The 22,154-nt window shown below is 39.6% G+C and overlaps 3 protein-coding genes across 4 annotated transcripts in view; 2 read left to right on the forward strand and 1 right to left on the reverse strand.

Annotated features, from left to right (window-relative positions):
- The window catches only part of LOC116395574 (dynein light chain Tctex-type 3), a 2,143-nt gene extending 1,066 nt beyond the window's left edge, over window positions 1–1,077 (forward strand). For both annotated transcript variants that reach the window (XM_031869564.1, XM_031869565.1), the window contains exons 3-5: window positions 57–180; window positions 280–357; window positions 710–1,077. In XM_031869564.1, coding sequence (XP_031725424.1) covers window positions 57–180; window positions 280–357; window positions 710–780 — 273 coding nt within the window. In that variant the 3' untranslated portion in view covers window positions 781–1,077. The remainder of the gene's footprint in view (window positions 1–56; window positions 181–279; window positions 358–709) is intronic.
- Window positions 1,078–1,832: 755 nt separating this feature from the next.
- On the reverse strand, window positions 1,833–10,796 carry xk (X-linked Kx blood group (McLeod syndrome)). The gene is made up of 3 exons (XM_031869522.1): window positions 10,360–10,796; window positions 5,215–5,477; window positions 1,833–3,912 (listed from the first exon to the last, which is right to left on the reverse strand). The coding sequence occupies exons 1-3, from the start codon at window positions 10,602–10,604 to the stop codon at window positions 2,969–2,971; spliced, it is 1,452 nt and encodes a 483-aa protein (XP_031725382.1). The 5' UTR covers window positions 10,605–10,796; the 3' UTR covers window positions 1,833–2,968.
- Window positions 10,797–12,868: 2,072 nt separating this feature from the next.
- On the forward strand, window positions 12,869–19,775 carry LOC116395460 (gastrin-releasing peptide receptor-like). The gene is made up of 5 exons (XM_031869376.1): window positions 12,869–12,877; window positions 12,963–13,028; window positions 17,104–17,504; window positions 18,571–18,922; window positions 19,461–19,775. Exons 1-5 carry the CDS (start codon window positions 12,869–12,871, stop codon window positions 19,773–19,775), a joined length of 1,143 nt encoding a protein of 380 aa, XP_031725236.1.
- Window positions 19,776–22,154: the final 2,379 nt, after the last annotated feature.

Raw genomic sequence — 22,154 nt, forward strand, 5'->3', positions numbered from 1 at the left:
TCTCTCTCTCTCTCTCTCTCTCTCTCTCTCTCTCTCTCTCTCTCTCTTGGTCTCAGTGTATCGAAGGTGTTATTGGTGGAACAGATTACAACCAGAATAAAGTGAACCAGTGGACGGCCAGTATAGTTGAGCACTCTCTGACTCACCTGGTGAAGCAAGGACGTCCGTTCAAATACATAGGTGAACACTATATACAATACCATGAGACCTCAGGACGTGATGTTGACATGTGACCCATAAACATCTGACTGAGTAAGACTGCTGTCTGATGTTTTGCAGTAAACTGTGCGATCATGCAGAAGAGTGGTGCCGGTCTCCACACAGCCAACTCCTGCTACTGGGACACAGCCACTGATGGTGAGAGATGCTTTATAATTAGAGCTCGTATCATTTTAAAATGAGTTCCATACCCGGTGCCAATGTGGTACCTGAGTTTCACTTCAGCTAAAGTGTTGAGATTTGATACCTAGCCCTTATTTTAATCTTTTACTAGAGATAAATTGTCAACACCAATTTGAGCGCATTACAGATATATTGGCATCAGCATTTATGGCCAGTAAGGAACATCATTTCTGTACAGATATACCAATGTGACTGTATGCTTGAGGTCTTTTTTCTTTTTAAAGGTAAAATGTAAGTAATCTAAGTACATTGTGGTCACAGTACTGCTGCTGCTGTGTAATTTGTCCTGCTTGTTTGTGTCTTTCAGGAAGCTGCACAGTCAGGTGGGAGAATCGCACCATGTACTGTGTGGTCAGTGTGTTTGCTGTGGTGCTGTGAGCTGCTCTCTCTCTCTCTCTCTCTCTCTCCCCCTCTGGACACCATCATGTCTGACGCTTGAAATGGCACCGTGACCAAGAAGCCATGAAGATCCTCTGATGTTTCCCTCTGTGTGTGCTACTAACTTATTTCTCCCCCACGGGGCTTGAACGACGTAACGCTAGAATAAGAGCTGTGGTTTGTGAGTTGACAGCCTGCGTTCGTTTGAGAGAAAATGTTGCTTTTGTAGGGACCAAGGACAGAATGCAGCTCTGAAGCAGTGCTTTGTTTGTAACATCTGACTGAACGCTAAAATAGTTTCTCCCCCAAATGTTGTAATCTGTGCATAATATGAATCTTGATTAGTTTTAAGCCGTGCTAGCAGCAAAGCTCTAATACCTGCAAAACTAATTTTTTAAAGCTAATTATCAAATGTTACTATCACGCTAAGATGGTGAACATGGTAAACTTTATACCTGCTAAACATCAACATTTTAGCATGCTGATGTTAGCCTTTAGCCTCAGAGAGCTGCTAGCATGGCTGTAGAGACTTAGTCTTGTCTTTGTTTCTCTTTCAGTACATTCCCAAATAAAACAGTTTGTCGGGATACGTTTGTTATTTAAGAAAATCTGACTGTTGTGTTTTAGTAGCGAACTGACTACTTGTATGAAGTGTCTCTGCATAAATGTTTTATTGATTAGTCTGTAAGCGCAGATATGAGAGTTTGTATTTCCAGGATGATAGAGTTTAATAGTCAGAATGACAAATGCACTTTCTCTGTAGATATCCTTAATTTCTTCTGTAAAACCCGAGTTCATGAAGGCTGTTTAATAAAGACGTTTATTGGAACGACTCTAGTGTCATTAAATGTGTTAATAATCCACTGTTTTTTTCATCTGAGTGAGTGTTGATCTCTTCAAACCAGAATGTGACTTGAATGTCTCAAATGAGACAAATGTTACTATTTTTCAGTTTGAGTGTTTGTCCACTAGAGGTCAGCACATGGCAATGTGTACAGTAACTGCTTCTCAGCCCCCCCCAAAAAAGACAATTTTTCACATATAAATATAAATTTATTTTTTAGTAGGATTTTAGGCCTTTTTTTATTTTGCTCTGTTTGCAAATGTTCAATGTATTCGGTAGATTTCTTTTTTTTTGGCTTATCTTATTTGTACAAAAACCGGAGCATTCATTCGTCCCTCTACAGATGCATTGCAAAAAGGAATCGGTGCAAAAACAAACACTGACATTCTCTCTCTCATAGACAATTATACATTAAGGGTTAAAAAAAGCAGAAATACTTGATGCAATTCCAAACATTTTCAGTTAGATATAATACATTTTAGTGTGCACTTTGTGTAAATATTCTAACTAATGAGACACACAGATTAAGAGCCGACAGACATAACAAGCACGAATTAGAAAAAATGCAAATACATCTAAAAGCATTTCACATCACTGCGACTGTTGCTGCTCAACAGTTAAAACAAAGCCACTTAAATCCTTTTTTGTAAACGTGCAAAAACATTACGCCTGGAGACGTCCGTGCTTTACAGTGAATGCGTTTGGTGATCGAAACAGGCTCTGTAAATATTGTGTGGAGATTCACATCTCGTCGTCAAGCACAAATACATCACAGAAGCAGCGAGTATTAACGATAAAGCTGTTATCAAGGAGTACAAAAAAGCTGATTGCTTGCAGCCATAAAACTACAGGGAGTTTCAGAAAAAACAAAACAACCCCGTACAAAAAAGCTCCGCCGTCCTGCAGAAGTTCATCTGAGGCTCCACACATGCACACCTCCATGCCAAACAGAGATACTAAATACAATCAATTCAAATGCATGGTGCCTTGTGATCAGTAATGCAGCATATACGTAGGTGGACACACTAAAAACTACTATAGAAGTAATGGTTCGGTCCATGGTTTTATTTGGAGGCCTAATAAAGGCTGGTTTGGATTTTTGGCTGATGAGACGGGTGAGCACCACTCTCTGCTTCCAACTGAACACTATGCATGTTCAGTGTACCTCTCCAGTTAAGGACACATGTGCTTGATGTAGGAGATATGGACAGTGGTGGAAAACAGAGTAGAGCTGGATATATGTCGAGGATTCAAAGTGTGAACTCAACTGGCGGAGTGATTCATGTGGCACTTAGAAGGTTAAAGAGGGTGTGATGACTATCGGCCGCTCCTCTGGATGGCACGTCAAACAGTTGTGATGCTTTGAGCGTTGCAGGGTGCGCTGTGGTTAATGTCACCGTTGGTTCCACCACTTACATTATTGCCTGTTTCGACAGCATTTTCATAGATTGTATCATTGAGCATGTCATACGACGTTTCATTGGGCATGTCGTCCATGGTGTCGCTGGCTGTGTCGTGGGCTCCGTCATTGGCCGACTCTGTGCTTGCGGCGGGTCTGGGCGACTTTCCCATCGGCCTGTTCGGTGGGGAAGCAGAATTGCACATGAGACAGAGGAGAGAGGAGCAGTTCCAGAAGCCCCGGGTCATGCTGGAGGAGAAGAGCCTCCGACACGGATGACAGAACTGGTAGAAGACCAGCATGAAGAAGATGGCGAATGCGTAGGTGACCAACAGCTGCAGCACCAGCAGCGGGGCACAGAAGAACTTGTAGAAGTCAGTTTTATTGATGTACCACAGCAGAAGCAGCGAGGCGTTCTCCACGAAACGCAACATGTAGTACACGGCCATGCGGTACCAGTTCTGGGACTTATTGATGAGGTCCGGGTCGTTGAGTTTCACCTGCACAGCTGACCAGCAGAACATGTTGATGCCCGCGTAGAGGAAGGTGAGCAGGCAAAGCACGATGGTGGTTCCCACCCTGGTCAAAGTTTTCTCTATATTCTCAGGGAACGGGGAGTGGCTCTGCCAGAACAGGATCCACGGGTAGAGGAAGAAAACCAGGAAGTTGAGCAGAACCACAGGCAGGACCCAGAGCTGCAGCACAGAGCTGAACAGAACCAGAACCACCACGCGAGTGGCGATCTCGAAGCTCCTCCATAGGAATATGCACAGATAAGCCATGGGGCGGACGTCCACTTCATAGTCATCATATTTGATCTTAATGGCCAGGATGTTGCAGCGCAGCGCTCCGTACACAATGGACAGGAGGGAGATCACCATCAGTGTGCCTGACATTGAAAAAGAGAGACAGATACTGTATATGAGGACACCATTAAGTATATTCTCTGGAGTCCAGGTTGATTTTGGTTAATTTAAAAATGATCATTTTGTCTTTGTTCAGCAGCTTTAAAACGATCAATATCATGCAAGTTTTTTGCTGAAAATATTCTTTCACCACAAACTATAAATAGATAGCTACGTCTGACTTCTCATATTGTCAAGCTAACAAAGTATAAAGCGGTCAGGAACCCATAATCCATGGAAAATGACACGTAAAATATTGTTTCTCTTATTATACACACAAATACATACATATTTCTATATTACAGTGTGTGGTGTCCATGTTATGGTCTACAGACATAATGAAAGCCCTACATCAGCACTTTCAACTGGTTTTCTCAGCTTGTCTCTACAAGATGTATAAATAATATTCAAGCAGCTTTTGCTTGCTGTAATCTTTCCTCCTGTTGTTGCTTCCAGGGTGAGTGATAGGGGACGAAATCTAAAATAAATACATTCCAAAGATTACCTGAAGTTAATATAAGGGCTCCGTCTTGGGTTATGAAATCTATCCGTCTTTTTAGTACAAAATCACCTCTTTAAGTTTCTCTGTGAAGGGCATAGGAACAACAATAAAAGATGGGATTTGGTACTAAAAAGACTTTAGATAAACTTTGGACTTTTTGTCCAGAGCAAGACAGTGGATTTTGTCCCCCATCACTTACACTGAAAAGACATGAAGGGATCTTTTAATTGCCAGTATGAAGAGGATGGATGATTACAGCGAGGAAAAACTGTTTCAATGTACATTTGGGAATTTGTGAACCACTCCTTTAGAAGACCCTGAAGCTCCCATTCACCAAAGTCAGGCTGTTAAATCGGTAAGCGTGAAATAGAAGTGTCAGATGGTCGGGAGCAGAGGAAATAAGATTTATGTATTAATAACATCTTTTATTTTGTCCTAACTCGAAGACCAGATGTCCTAGTTTGACTTTGTGTGAACCTTTAATAAATCTCTCTCAGGAATAGAAATACTGACTCCCACAAGGAGTTGGACAGCCAGATCTGCACCATACTGGCAGAGAGAATCACTATTTCCCCTCCTCTGTATCAGAGAGGAGGTTACATAACACCACTTTGACTCATGAAAACACCATCCTCTTATATTCAATATGGCACTTCGCTGATCGGCCCACATCACGGTGGAGCTGTTGACTGGCGAGGGGGGATTAAGGGGACACGTGACCACATAAATCAAAGAGTGGAACACACTTAAAGTGCATGTACCCCCTCCTCCTCCTCCTCCTCACCTCGTCCGATGGAGACCCCCTGCTGCAGGACGCAGATGTAGAGCTGCAGGGTGAGCTGGGGGGCAGATCCCAGGAAGGCCTGAATGACAGAGGTGCGGGCGAAGGCTGCTCGGTGTGTGAACAGCTTCCCCTCCGCCTGCCCCACCTGCCGCTCCACCTCCTCAGACTGACCCCCGCGAGGCATCTGCTTCTTCCTGGTGATGCTGACATACGGCTCCTCCACACGGCCCACACTGCCATAGATACAGAACGCCTCCAGACACCTGATCAACGAGAGCAGAAGACCATGAAGAGCATAGCAGCATAAAAATAGCAGGCACTAGTTAAATCTAATTTAAATTTACACATTTATAGAGGGAAAAGTTGATAAATAGATGTTAAAAATCGAAAAGATATTGAAATAAAAACAAAAACATAATATGACGCAAATTCACATTAACACAGCAAATCAAAACATACAAAACCAGACAAAGTGAAAGAAACAATACTCTAGTCTCAGTAGTGCTTTGAGCTGAATGCTAACATGTTCCCTCCACAATGCTAATTTGCTGATGTTAACAGGTATAATGTTACCTTAGTGTAGCGTGTTGGCATGCTAACATTAGCTACACTTAGCACTAAACACAAGGTAGAGCTGACCACCAAAATAACTCTAATTCATCCAGAGGGACATAATACAATAACACACATCCAATAGCTCAGATTCACACTTATTCAATATGTTTCCTGACATTTCAGCACAGTGTGATGAATGCAATTTCAGATTGGATTCTGATCCCCTGCTGATCATTTTTCAGCATACCAGAGCTACTGAGCTCACTGAGTGTCCACATTAACATTTGAAAAGAAAACATCTGAAATAGCTTCAGTGCAGCTTCAACCAAATGATTTGTCATGAATCCTCCAGCTTGAAAGAATCAGGTTGGTTCTGATGAAAATGTGGTTTCCTTTAATGGCTTCTGTGGAGGATGCCTTACCAATTCTAAAGAGGGCAGCTTTTTAAGGAAAGGAGTATTGGTGGTTTACTGGGCAGGGTTGTGCTTTTTATTGCTTATTTATTTCCAGCCTTTCTTTGGCTATTCTTAATCAATCATGTGTTCTCGTGAGTCTTCTTATCCTTGTTAGGGTTATCCTTATTCTATTGAACTGGTTTTACTTTTGAAAAATTGAAACTATCTAGGGCTGCAACTATAAGGCAAATTTTAATGATTGACAAATCTATTCTGTTTTTTAAAAATGAATTCATGAATGAATGAATCTATTAAATTTCCCAGAGCACATCTTCAAAATTGTTTGTTTTGTCAGAACTCCAAAAATACACATCTGCAGAGCTGCAACCTGAGACAAAATTACATTTTTACTAAATAAATGATTTAAACTTATAATTGGCTAGCAAAACTGTTGCAAATAGTTTTTCTCTCAATCTACTAATCATTTCAACTCTCAGCGCCTTTCAACTGTGATACATTTCAACACTAACAAGGCTACAATACAAGGTCCATATAAACCCCTTTGTTTCAACACTCGCTCAGTCAGGCCAGATGTGATTTTTTTAACATGTAATAATCATCATCAATATATTTTGGTGTTACACAAGCATAGAGCTCTCTGTTATTGTGGATGTCTAAAGAGACGTCGGTCGCAGTAAGTCATCTGCCAGTCGATGCGTGTGGGTCGAGGAGCGGTCGAGGCAGCGCTGGTGCACAGCGCCGCTCTAACTGCAAGGCAGGAGGATTTAAGCCACAGTGGTGCTGAGGGACAGACTGTTTGTCAGCTGGAGTGGCACGCACAGTAAACACATCCCTGACTTGATTAAAATACAGATAAATAAATAAAAGTGTGACGGTTGCGTCCGTCAGCAGCTTTTCAGATTTTAAAACAAATGACCTAGTTCATCATGTTGTAAAGTGTTTGTGTGGCTTTAGGTAAAAGAAGTAAGTGCAGACAACAGACAGATTTTGACAAAATAAACTTAATTTATAGCAGCTATAATCCATTAGTGGTGCAACGGATCATAAAACTCACGGTTCGGATCACAAAAGAAAAAAAACATTTTTTTTGCCACCGATACTAACTGCTGATCATTGATGATCCATGTTGGCAGATATAGATCCCTTTGTTGTTTGATTATAGCAGCTGGTCTACAAGGCTCCAGACTATTCTTTTTTCAACCGCTCTGATGTTATCCTTTGACTTTGTTATAGTAATTTATAGTGAGTTTGTTTTTTTTCATAAAAATGATTAAAATGAGTAGGAAATAAAAGATTGTATTTTTGTGGATTAAAACAAATCTTGTCATTAGTAGTTTTAATGATGTATTATAAGCTGCTTAGAGGTAGCGTAAACAGGTCATAATACATCTCTAATGTCTATTTATGTTGCTGTGAAAACTTCTCCTTCAAACAACTGGATTTACTCAAGTTTCTCACCAACACTACAGTTTCGAGATTACATGTGAACACATCATGATAACATTATAATTTACCTTCGCCCAATACTCCCTGAACAGAGCCTGAACGCATCATAATGTAACTGTTGTTGTTGTTGTTGTTACACATATTGTTTATAAAGTAACATTATCAGAAATCGGTGACAGCACAAATGGCAATGTCCTGATTGCATATTTTACTGAATATTGCCAGTAAAACTTTATTTCACACTGCGATGGTGTATTTAATCAGAGGTATACGTGCGTGCCTAACCGCAAGGGGGGTCCGTACGTATCACGGATCAACAGTGGTCTGTTCCACTTCCATAATCATATGTTTGTGTTAGAACATTGGATCAGATTACTACTTTCATGTGAAAGCTGTCGCTCATGGGACATCTGCCGTCTTTCAGCACTTTGTTTGGTTTACGACCCGCAACATTTAAGTTTTCTTGGTTCTCTCTCACAACAACTATGTTGTTTTCAACAGCAGCAGGCAGCTGTTTTCAGCTAAAAAGCTCTAAAAACCCCACTGTGTACTTCCTGCTCTACGTTTAGAGTTGTAAAAGTAGAAATGATCACACAATCCCAATATACACTTATGAGTAATTAATAAGATTTTTAAGATAAGAAGCTGGAATGAAGGAAATATAACCATCAGCTGAGTGTTTTCAACCCTGACAGCAGTGTCACTGCTGGTATGATACAAAAATAATTAGCTCACTGGTTAAGATATGAGAAGTGTTGTTTATTGAGGAAGTGCAGCGAGTAGAGACAGACATTTCCCTCCCTGGTTGTGTTGTCAGAGATAAGGAGCCGGCAGCCGCTGTGTGCTATTCTTAGATAAGCTCTTCACTGAGGAAAGATGTAAAAGTCTGAACAGTAATCATCCGAACACACTCGAGAGGAAAGAGGCAGGGCAAGGTCACATCCACAGGGGCCACGGCAGGGGAGTCAACATGTTGGAGAGGCGTCTGTTCAACTGGTCGAACAAAGACGAACATAAAATATGGATGTTTCTGGGTCGTCATAAATATAACCTTCTCTTCTCTGTCAGTGGCTACGTTTATGTCCTCAAGCTGAAGGCTTACAAACCAGAAGTGCAACCAACTGTTGTTTTCTCAATTAATCAATTGCTTTTTTGTCCAAGCAACAATCAAAATACTCAATTGATATTGATCTAAAGAAGATAATAGCAGCACACTTTACATGTGAAGAGCTGAAAGTAGTAATGAGTAACTGCCTTAAATAATCAATGAGCAAAGAAATGTTTGTTTTCTGTTGATTGATGAATCGATTCATTTAACTGTATTAGAATCTACAATTTGAATCTATAAAATGTCCCAAAATAGTAGAAACAATTTGCTAAAGCTCAATTTGATACATTAAAACAGATGGTTTTGTCCACAAAACAATGCAGCAAACATTAACATTTGAGAATCTTGAAGTAAGGGATTTTAAGATGTTTTGTGTAAAAAGCAACTAAACATCTAAATTAGAAAGATGCATTGATAGTGACAGCATCCAGGAGTCTACTCAGTGCATTAAAAGGTTAAAATGAGAAATGGGGTTTCTTTTTTGAGACCTTTTTATGGACCTACTGTACAAAACAGTCTGTTTTATATTTCAACAATGGCTTACAAACAGGTTTATTTTAGAAAGGAAAAAAGCTGTCTGCACACTGAATTAAGATATTTTTGGTATATATTTTTTACTTTTTATTTTACACTGTGTTTTATGTTTATGTAACAGTTAAGTTGTGGTGCCATGTGCAAACACTACTAAAAATCAATAAAACCTCAAATGGCAAAATTTGCTGCAGGATAGATTCATTTTCTGTCAATCTATACTGATAATGTGTTTCCATTGCAGCAAACTATTTTTTTTTATCAGTCCAAGATGAAGCTTTTACATCTATTTTTGTCTAACAGCCCTAAACTCAAAGGTTCAGTTTACTTTAATAGAAAACAAAGAAAAGCAGCAAATCCTCACATTTAAGAAGCTAAAATAATCAAATGTTTATTCGATTACCAAAATAGACATGCTGATGGATTAATTGACTGATCGTTTGAGCTCTAATTTCTCTATTAGGAGATGAATGGGGTTTCACAGTCGTTTCTCCTGCTGTTTGCATATTTGATAACATTGTCGAGCGGCATGTCTGACAGCAGGGAGGTTTCTCTACATGAAGGATTAGGCTCATTTACAGCTGATGCAGATGCTCCCTCCGGGTCAGGGCTTACACTGAGCAGGCCCGTTATATGTGTTTAAAGGTTCCTCCATCATTGTGTAACATGTATGTCAGCTTCTTCTTCTCCTTCTTCATGTGATTTAATGTCCCGTCAGACAGAGCGGTCATGAATAAATCAGAGCGAGCTGAACGTGATCAACTAGTAAAACAGGAGCTCTTAGTGAAAGGAGCCTGCTGTGTGGGTATGGAACATATCGATAAGCATATTGATCAGCTGTTCATATGCGAACTCAATAGCACATACATTTACTGCAGCCAGCTGGAGACAAAGGGCCGGAGAAAATGAAAACAACAGAATGTGCGCAATGCATTCATCAAACCACCCATAAGCAGCTTAAGTGCAAACCTCCCCGTGGACGCGACACATATAGGCGTTCATCGCGTGACATGGTGATTAGGGAGCACCACTGGAATCCAGGGCTTCTTCATGGGGCCAACCATCGGTGGGAGATTAACGAGCACTGACCTGACTATGGGTCCGAGCTGCAGGATGTGCAGCAGCAGGACGAGCGGTCTGTCCCTGCTCAGGTCCCGGTGGATGAAGGTGAGAGTCAGCTGCACGAGCACGGACGGTACGAGCGTGAAGAGGAGCGTGAGCCCCTGCCAGATTTGGTCTCCAGCAGAGCGGTACGTTGAGCTGAGGTAGAGCGCCGCCGTGGTCTCGGCCGTGAACAGAGACACCGACACAAAGATGGAACTGGGGAGTCGCATCCTCACTCACTCCGCCATTTGGGGAACGCGTCTTCGCCCGCCGGAAGGGACGGCGTTGCTTTGGGCTCCAGCTGCCGCCGCAGCTCATTTGCGATTTTTTTAGGCAGGCGAGATGTTTTCACGCCAGAGTGTTGTCCCGGTTATAGTCTATGGGGGGCGCACGAGGCGCTGCGGTCTCCGGAGTGCGCTGTGTGCTCGCGAGAAGCGCCTGTCAGTGAGAAGAGACCCCCTGCAGACAGTGGTGTCGTTAAGAGTTGTTTGAGACCATGGGCGTCATAGTAGCCTACTCATCATAGAAATTGGGCGAGAAATGAGAGCGGTCGTCCTGTATTTACAACAAATTGATTTTTTATCTTGATAGAAGATACAAAATAATAAAAAAGAGGAAGAGCAGAAATGAATATATTCACCAGACAATTGTTAATTTATACGCTTACTGATATTGGTCATATAGTATCAGTAGGCATATTTAATATTCATAATCACATGACTCTGGTGAGTTTATATGTAATAACTAATAATCTGTACATACAAATAATTTATCTCAGGAATTATTTAAGAAATTAGATTTTCTAAACATAATAATACCCTTTGAACTTTTTATTAAACATGTATCATATTTGAGTTGTTTTGATCAACTATTGATATGTATTATGTAGTGAGGTGGGGGTTTTATTTCATTTTTGATATTATACTTTGTATCATAGATTACATAGATTGTTTATTCTGTGGTGGTTTGTTACCACATTTGCTTCATATGCTGCATGTTCTTGTGCTGCTTTTATTTTTTGGTCAGCAAAACAATGTTGCACTCTAGCTGTATTATATTGTAAACTATTACTGTAGTTCTATTTTCTCTTTCCTAGATACATGAATTCTGGTAGATATACTGTATTTTATCTTTTTTTAAAAATCCAAGATAAGATGTGCTGTATGTGAGATTTCATTGATAAGATTATGTTTTCTTCTTTCTCTGCTATGTCAAAATGCAATTAGACTATACAAAAAATTGAATAAAACATATAAATCACAATGAAATAGAGTAATGTAAGTTTATTGTCAGAGATGTACTAATTTACGTTTTAAAGGTAATGCTTTTTATATAAATCACATGATTTATTGTCATTTTGTGAGACTTTGAATGCAGTTAAATATGATGATGTTCCATTGAAAAAAAAATATGTTTTTGTTCATCTGGGAACTTCATTTATAACAATAATCCTTTAAAATTTGTCGTGGACAACTCAGATTGCAAATGCAGCACACAGACAAACAGCTCATAAATAAGCATTTGGAAACTATTTTGAGTTGCTCATATTCAAATATCTGTTTACCATCTTGAGCCATGATGATGTCCAAAAATCTGACCAAAGCATTTTGAGTTTCCATGGTCAATCCTTTTTTTTTTTACTCTGAGAGATATCATCATATCCAAATGATAGAAATTAGTTTTTAAGGTCTCATCACATTTGTGTAAAGGAGTCCTCTGCTGACTTTAGTTTGTAGAACTGAGGAGCAAAAGAAAATTACATTCTCAAACTGACAATATCTTTTACAGTCTCACAAACCTGCAGTCTAACATACTCTGTTTATTTTCACACAGGGCAAAAGTCATAACAAATTACACATATTGAACAATTCAAAGAGCCCCATACAGTTCCACCACAGTTTGACTTCTCCCCCTCTGATCACAGTTTCAACCCCAGTTCTTTGTGTGCTTCTTCTTCAATCCAGCTCTTGAAGGATATCTGAGTTAGGGAGCGTTGTCTGTTCAGGTCAGTGAACAGAGTAGCGGTAAGCCGGGCTCCATTCACACAAAGACACTAAACAGAGATGACTCCGGCCTGTCCGGCTCCAGGAGACAGCTGCAGGAGACGGACCTGGAAACAAACAGTCCCCGACAGACCTTCAAACAGATTGTAGACATTCATCACTGATCCTGTTTTAAACTCCTCAGTGAAGAGGACCTAAAATATCATGGCAATCCATCCAATATTTGATGAGATATTTTAGTTTTATAATCTTATGGTGGTGCGAGAAGATCACCAAAGTCAGGTGATCACAAAAGTCATTAGGATTCGTCTACTGGGGACCATGAATGTCTGAACAAAATGTCCTGTCATCCATGTCATGGTAGTTGAGATATCTTGAAACTGCCATCCCTAGAGCCACCGAGTTAGTGTGGGGAGGGTTTCACTGACCTCATGACCTCAGTATTTCTAAAATCCAGACTACAGCCCTGTGATAAATAGTAGCCTCTAAACATGGCGCATGTATTTCGGGCTGTCTGTGTCCCTACAAGAACAACCAATTTCTCCAGAAAATGATTAAACTATCATCTCATTCTTATTCTCTCAGCTTTCTGTTCAGCATCTTCACCACCAGGTGGCGGCAGAAGTCAAGGACAGCTCGCTGCTGTCCATGGTGCTGAAGGAAAAGTCAAAATGGTAGTTAATATTAATTTTTATGAACATTAAATACCATGTTTGCTAAACAAATACACACTTAATATCTTTATGTATAATTGTTTAGTTGTAGCCCTTTAACTCGTAAGCATTTAAGTACATTCACTAAAGTACTGTAGTTGAGGATACATTTGAGGTAGTTGTACTTTACTCCAGTATTTTCCTCTTCTACTACTTTATAATTGCATAATAGCAGCACCTCGAGCTGTTACAGCAGTAAGATTCTGCTTGTACATTGATCACTACGAAAAATCCAGTGGTGTATAGTAACGAAGTAGAAATACTTCGTTACTGTACTTAAGTCGTTTTTTTGGATATCTGTACTTTACTTTACTATTTATATTTCTGTTGACTTTTACTTTTACTTCACTACATTTTGCAAAAAAAACTGATACTTTTACTCCGATACATTTCCCCTGAAACCTTCGTTACTCGCTACAAAATCAAATCTATCTTTAGAAACAAAATGAATCATGAGACCAACGTCGGGGACTGTGGTGGAACACAGACTGCAAGCAAGCAGGTTTGATGAATCAGTGCTCCTAGCTTGTAAGTTAAATCATTGGTTAATCACGTTAATGCGCAATTGCAAACAAGTGCTCTCAAAGCCGCGGTGTTTTGATTCCCAGTGATGCCCAGGATGCTATATGCTATAGCTAGCGAGCGACAACACGAGTAGAATTCCCCACAGGACGGGTGGGATGAGGAGAGGTGGATGGGTCAAACAAACACTGGTGTTTCCTCCAGGAGGCCGCAGTTTGTGCGTGTGTGAAACGAGAAGCCAATGTTGATTTATTTGTGACGTGACTTCCGTACTTAAGCAACGCCACTTCCGTAGATATTTTAACGCAAACCACGATCTTTTCCTCAACCTAACTAAGTAGTTTCATCGCCTAAACCTTAGTTGTTTCCTGTGAAGATGGAAGTTTATTTTGAAAAGACAGTATGCATGTAACAAGCGAAAACAGACTCATGTTGCTGGACTTTTGCAGGAAAAACGCACGAAAAATGAGGAGTAACTTTTCGTAAGATATCAATAAAACGGGGATGAATTTATATCATTGTATAAAGAGAGTGACATGAGAAGATCAATCTCATGTCTGTAAGTTAAATCAGCTATAATCACTGTTTTAAAGTGATTAGTGACTAAAACATTTAAAAAACATTTAAAAAAGGAATAACTTCAATAGAATCATTCTATACAATGTAGCTTCTTTACATTCTAATAGAATGTAAATAAGCTACATTCTGATACAATGTAACTTCTTTACATTCTATTAGAATGTAAAGAAGCTACATTCTGATACACTGTAGCTTCTTTACATTCTAATATAATGTAAAGAAGCTACATTGTATTAGAATTGTCTTTTGAAGATGAACAGGACATTTTTCAGTTTCAAGTAATGACTGGGTTGTTACTTTCGGTGCTGCTTTAGTATTGATCATGTTTTGATATTTGAGTCATTTTGTGGATGATCAGATGGAGTTATGATGGTAGCAGTCGCCCAATTGCAGATTCAGCTTGAGCAAAACCTTTGCCTATTGTGTTCAAATCAGGCCCATAGGAGTTTACAAGGCAGGTGTCCTTTCTCAAAACACTGACCTGATGCATCAAGTGGATATTTTTTGCTGAACATAATATTATGCATTTGCCCTCAACATCCTCTAGTCGGAATGAGCATACTTATAAACGCACTGTTACAACTCCTTCATAGTGTCATATCTTTCGGAGAATTATGATGATAAGTTCATAGTAGATGCAAAAGTATACTTATGTACAATATATTATGTTGAACATTGTTGCTCCTGGATGGATCACAGCCAACACAATTATTTTCAACACAGCTCCATGTCCTTGTTCATGGTGCCGCAGCACTTAAAAGAATAAACTTCATAATTCTCAAAATTCTGACCCTTTGCTTTTTTATTAACAGCATTTACTTGTACTTTTACTTTCAATACTTAAGTACATTTAATATCAGAAAATTACTTTTGATACTTAAGTACAATAAATATCAGATACTTTAAGACTTTTACTCAAGTAGTATTCTAATAGGTGACTTTTACTTTTACTGGAGTAATTTTCCAGTAAGGTATCTTTACTGTTACTCAAGTATGGCTTTTGGGTACTTTAAACACCACTGGAAAAATCTAATAATGCCAAAATGATAATGTATTAGGAGACATTTTCTGCAGGACAAGTACTTTTACTTTGATACTTTAAGTACATTACACACACAACCAAAACACACAAAAATCTCATAGAATAAAACATGATTCATCACTCTGTTTAAAACCACCAAACACATGAAATATTCAGATGTATCACAGGTAACAGGTATCAGCCGTGTTCACTACAGCTTGTATCACTTCCAAGATGATTAAAGTGGTTATCTGAGTCGAGTTTGTGTCACATTTTAAATTGAAATACGTTTTTATTCTATTCAAGAGATAAAAAGAGCATGAATGCCAAGGGAAGATATGAATTGTGGAAGCAAAGGTCAGCTTATGAATATAGAACTAATTTCATTTTTGACCATTTAAAAAAAACAGAAATTGAACAAAGATTTTTCTATGTGTTTCTTTTAAAATGGAAGACATGGAGGGTGACAATAATGAAGAGAGGGAGGTGGCGAGGAGGTCGTCTTGAGATGAAGGGAGAACAGAAGTGGATGCAGATGCATTCAGAGTTGTGAAAAACATAATTTGGTTCAACGTGGTCCATCTACATAATACTTGAAATAGCAGGCAGTGGAATACGTATCAGCTTTCAGAGTGTGTTCCTGTTGGTGAGTTCACATAAAAGCGTGTATCAAGTCCAAGCAGCCATTTTACTTTGATGGCCGTTTTTCTCAGAAGTTAAACACAGTTGGGGTGGAAATACTTTTGAGGATTACCGACTCTGCAGCCATTTTGTTCTTTGAAATCACATTGGGCAACAGAAAATTCTGCAAAATCAAATTGGTTTAAGTCGTGCTTATAGAGAAGCATATTTTCAACCGTGTTTCCTAATGCTTTGATACAGGAAAACTCAATTAGCATTTATATTAGAAAATGATTTTGAGCCCAATTGGGGCCATCTGATGCACCAACAAACATGTCTCCAGTGGGAAGCACCATCTGTCTTTTTCTAGACATTTTCAAAATGAAAACATAAGGGTTTAACCTTCACCTCTTTTTAAGTAACCAGGGGCAATTCTTGTCTAATACTGTTTCACTTCACTTTATAGATTGGCTATTTCAAAATGATCATTGTCATAATAATGATAACAGCACAAACAGACACATAATGCCAAATAATATAAATCTTTTATTGTAACAAACAATAGAAACTGAGGAATAAATTAGAATGTTACATTTTTTTGTCATTAAACCAATAGTGTACATGTTGGTGTGCTTGGAGACTGTAGTGTGGGGCTAAGCAAAGCAAAGGGGGTTGCAGGCGCTGGCAGGGAGGAGGGCGAAGCTGGAGCCTTTATGTCCTGTGGAGCAGAGTGCAGTTCATTGTTGTAATGGAGTACTGGATGTAGAAAAAGAGACTTCTATAGTAAATACTGAAGTGAAAGCTGAAGATGTCCTGTTCCAATGCAACTGTCATAAACAGTAAAGGACATCAAAGTCAAAACTATATGATAGGACAAGCTAATGGGTCACTTCATAATTTACAAATTCAGCATGTCTCTTTAAACTATCTTCAAAATATTTCCACTGGCATTTAAAACACTGACCAGCTGAATGAACAGTGAAGGGGTAATAACTCCAAATCACATCAAGGTGACCACTTTGTTTGTATCACTTTGTGTAACCGTGGACATTTTCCAGAACATTTGTGCATATGTGCCAATAAATTCATCAATGAGGAGAGTTTACCTCTCAACAATAAGGTTGAAACAGATCTGCCTACCCCCTGTAGACATTTTTTTTCACAGAGCTTTTAGCCTGTGGCGCGTGAAATGACGCGCGCAGCATGCAGCAGGTCATGTAGTTTATATAGTCAGTCACCAAACGCACCAGGATACAGCTGAAAACATCAGTCTATCGGCGTGAACCTCGTCCTCGCTATGAGCCCAGAGGACAGCGGAGTTCTGGTTCTCAATGTTTCCACCGGGGAGCAGCACCACTACAACATCTGGCTCCCTGGTATCTCCATAGCTGCTGTCTACGGGGTCATCATTTTCGTGGGTCTGGTGGGAAACGTCACGTTGATGAGGACGTGTCTGACGGTGAAGTCCATGCGGACGGTGCCCAACTTGTTCTTGTCCAGTCTGGCTCTGGGGGACGTGCTGCTGCTGGTGACCTGCGCCCCGGTGGACGCCAGCCGCTACCTGGTGGACGAGTGGCTCTTCGGCCGCGTTGGATGCAAACTGATTCCGTTCATCCAGCTCACCTCGGTGGGAGTCTCCGTGTTCACACTCACTGCTCTCTCCGCTGACCGGTAGGGTTCTTACGCAGTCTGGGCATGCTTTTTAAAAAGTCTTAGTGACTTCTCATCTTCTTGATTAAACATGAGGTTGCTTTAGATTCAATTAAAAAAGAAGTATGGCACTTCTGTTGTTTCCTTATTGAATAAGACCCACTGTGAAGTTACTGAGTGAATGTTTACTCAAGTGGGAGCCACTCGAACCCTTTTTTTGCCCCCTGATCATATTATGATCATAGCAGATGAATGCATTTACCCTCAATTTATGATCAGCTAGATGGATAATAATGCCATAATTAGCACCGCTGACATGCAACTTATATTTTTCTATTAGTTAGTCAGCCGGTTTAGCTGTAATAAAACACAAATAAAGATTTGGAAGACAGCTAATTTCTCAGTAATTTCTAAAAATCTAATAATTAGTTTTCTTGGTGAGATTGCAAGGTGTTTAAACGTAGAAAACATTTATTTTTCCAGTTTAAATTATTATTTCTTTCAAGCCCAAAACACAGTGTCCCAACCAAGGGAGGCAGAATTTGGGGGAAGTGCACTCCTTGTACAATTAACAACATTGTGCCTTTCACGTTTTGGTTCTACTCTAAAACTTGATACATTGTTAGCAGACACCGCAATCTGTGCAGAAATCAAATTATTTTCATTGCTGTTTCAAGTAGTCGTGCGTAATTGAAGGTTACTTTGAGTCAATACAAAAGTATCCCAGCCAACCTCGGTCTCTCCTACTTAACAATTCTATTTTATTTCCTGTAATTTTTATTGCTGCCAACAACTCTCAGTGCTTTCAGCAGCTCTTAGCTTCTGCAACTAATCCTAGCTAATATTATCTACTGTGGTTCCTGTTTCCTTTCATTCAAAGCTTAATTACATTTTTCTCAGCTATCATATACAGTCAGATAAGGTTTCAAAGCTTATCTGTCCCCCACAACACAATAACATATTTGTCCTGCAGTTGCTTTTAAATACGTGCATGATGAAGAAACTATAATAAGGTGATCAATTCAGTTCATCCTGACAGGAGATCACAGTGGCAAAACATGTTGCAGTGATGCTCTTCTCTGTTCAGGTACAAAGCAATAGTCAGACCTCTGGACAGCCACACGTCCAGCGCTACATTCACTTTCTTTTTTCGAGCGGGGGCCATCTGGCTGCTCTCTGTGACCCTGGCGATCCCTGAAGCTGTCTTCTCCGACCTGCACACCTTCACCACCAGCCACACCAATGAGACATTTGTGACCTGTGCGCCCTACCCCCACGCTGGGGAGATGCACCCGAAAATCCACTCCACCGCCTCCTTCTTCATCTTCTACATCATCCCCCTCTTCGTCATATCTGTTTACTACTACTTCATCGCTCGCAGTCTGATCAGGAGCTCTGTGGACATCCCTGCTGAAGGACACCTGCACCTCCAGAAACAGGTCTGATTACAGGGTCCTTTAAATGTATTTATCTTATTTACAAAGTGTTCTTTATAGACCACTTTCTAAACTATGTATTTACATATTCACTGATCTTACTGTGTATTCGACAGAAACTGATTTAAATCTTTGCTTATACATCAAAACTGACTGAATGCGAGAACAATGACGATGCTCAGTTTAAAAAGAAAAATTGAAATGTTGATCTGATGATTGAGTTAGATGAAAAGAGGATGACCAATGTTATTTAGATTTTTTTGTAGGGGAATGTCTATACTAAATTATAGAGCAATCAATACAATAGTTGTCGATCAATTTCATTAGTAGAACAAGCAGCAAATTCAAATAATTAACATAAATAGAATGTGGAGCTAGACTCACATTTCCATTGTTGTAAAATGAGCTGTTTTGCTCGCAGTAAAGACAAAATTGTTAAGGTGCTATTGGCGCTATAGTGGAAAAGGATTCATCCTCTGGGAACCATGAATGTCTGTTAAATTGTAGAAGCCGATCTCTTCTCTCTCTTCTCTTCTGTCAGATCAAGTCCAGAAAGCGTCTGGCCAAAACTGTGCTGGTGTTTGTCGGTTTGTTTGCCGTCTGCTGGCTGCCCAGTCATGTGATCTACCTGTACCGCTCCTACCACTACGACCAGGTGGATACTTCGCTGGGCCACTTCATCGCCAGCGTGTGCGCTCGCATATTGGCCTTCACCAACTCCTGTGTGAACCCATTTGCCCTCTACCTGATGAGCAAAAGCTTCAGCAAACACTTCAACAAGCAGCTTCTGTGCTGCACTTCTCCCAGACGCTTGTACAGTCAGAGCAGTAGGAGCACACATATAACCACCGTCTGAAAGCATCTGTGTTTTCATAAAGTGCACAGAACAAGGATATGCGCATGAAAACCCAGACGTCAGCTTTATTAGGCTTCCATCTGCACAGTGCCATCATTAACAAAAAAGACGACTACTGCTGGAGATAAAGCAGATGGTCCCTCTGACATTTGTATAGTAGAAGTCTTATTGACCTCGTAAGAATGTATAGTAGAAGTCTTATTGCCCTCGTAAGAATGTTTGTCAAATGTCAAGTTATTAGAATTGTCAAATGTCACATTTTGTACATAGAGATGTTTCTGTTAAATTATATTTTATAGTTAATGGTGTGTTGGTTGGCTATTCTTCTGTATGTATAAATGTCAGAAACCATTTGTTCATTTCTAAGTTTGTTTAATGTGTAATATAAAGTGCAACTAAAAATTGCAATATTGATTCAAATATTATTTTTCTGAATAATGGATTAATTGAAGTCTTCTCAAAAATGTTGCAGTTTCCCAAAGCCCAAGCAACAATAGTCAAAAACAAAACAAAAAATTCCTTTCACAGCGATATAAAACATATAAAAGCAGAAAAAAGCAGAAAACTGTGAATATTTAGCATTTTTACACCTGCTAAATAGCAGCATGTTAGCATTGTCACCTGGAGTGTAAGCATGTTAGCATGCTGACATTAGCAGTGAGCTCAAACCACTGCTTCCTCACAGAGCAGCTAGCGTGGCAGTAAACTCGTTTGTCTTGTTTCTTGATAAATTACCTGGAAGATAATTGAAAGTATTGCTGATTCATTTTGTGTTGAATGGTTTAAGCTCTAGTAATATATTGGTGATAGTAGTTTTAACAGTGTAGTCACATGTATGACAATAATATTAATAATGTGCAATTTACAGAACTGCGGTGTAAACTTGTTTTGTATCGTCTTCACCATGAATATGTTGATATTTATGTTCCATTGATCTTCTCCTCTGGCCGTGATTCGTATGAGTTTTGTGATTGTGAACTTTAAGCTGTTAAAAATAAATAAAAAAAATGATCTGGATTGATTTGAATCACAGTGGAAAGTCTGTGTCTCTGCTGCTTTTCTCTCAGCAGAGTGAAACACTGCTGCATATCTGACCTTTAAACATGGAGCAACACGTGAAGTGAATGGAGCTCATATTTGAGCTATTATATTCTTTGAATTATGAATTTTATTGCATTAGACCTTCTCTTTGTATTTAACCTGCACCCTCAGTATAAACCCATTGTGAACCATGGCTTCAAAGAAAATGTCAACATCCGTATTGTCTAATCTAATGTGTCCTCTGTTTTCAACACCTTCAGAGGTCGCTTTGTACAAGATGAACGACTTTGTGACAGGTACAGCGTGTGTCCGCTGACTTTAGACGCGAGCAGCAGGAAGTCCATCAACACACACACACAAAGAAACACACAGAACCCAACATGTATCCATCTTTCAGAACATCTGCTGAAGGCCGAGGCTTTTCTTTGACGTTTAGGTAAAAGACACGTCAAGTTAAATCAGATCAAACAAGATTTTTCGGGGCTCTGTAGAGGTGACCTTTCAGGGTGGCATTTGAAGACTGGAAATTAATTCCCCTTCAGCAGCATCGCTTCCAAAACTCAGTCCACCCCTCAGTTCATCAGATCCTTTTCAACATTTCACATGCACTTGCTTGACTCTGCCTTCTTTAATCCTTCAATGTGTCAGATCTGAGCATATTCCTAACAGGTCTTTGTTTGTTGTAAACCTATTTTGTAAGTCCGTAAACTTTAAAAACAATATCAAACACCACTTATTTAAAGTCCATCGATTACTCTTTTGACTGATGTATAATAAAGGCTGTGGCCTTTGAAGAAAATGTAACAAGTCTGGGTTGGCAGATATGAATAGTATACGGGTCAAAGAATACGGGCAGAAAGGATCCTCAGTTCAGTGAATTTTATTGTAGGAAGTGCAGTGGATAGACATGTGTGCAGCTATAGCAGGATGACTATCAGGGTGCTATCCAGAAAGGTAGAAGAAACTCCCCTTGCAAGTACTCAAATTACTGCACATGTATCACTGCACATTAGAGTACATGACTGTAAATGACTACATTACTGTTCATAAAGCACAATATTAACATTCAAGGCTAACAAATACAGCCCAAACAAATCAGAGTACTGACTTCAAGTAACGATCGGACGGTGTCCTCCAGAGCAATTGTAGAATTAGGAGCCAATTACGGATAAAACAGTAAAATACTTACTGTTATGTTAATTTAAGCAACAACAGGGGGAAACTGTGCAGTGCAACTGCAGTGAGTGGACAAACACTGGCAGTCATGTTAACAGGGCGAGGCAGGCTTTCTCACATGTAGATCACCAAAGATAATAAGAATACGACATTACAATCATC

The sequence above is a fragment of the Anarrhichthys ocellatus genome, unplaced genomic scaffold, assembly GCF_004355925.1.
Source record: "Anarrhichthys ocellatus isolate YVR2014 unplaced genomic scaffold, GSC_Weel_1.0 scaffold47, whole genome shotgun sequence".
NCBI lineage: Eukaryota > Metazoa > Chordata > Actinopteri > Perciformes > Anarhichadidae > Anarrhichthys > Anarrhichthys ocellatus.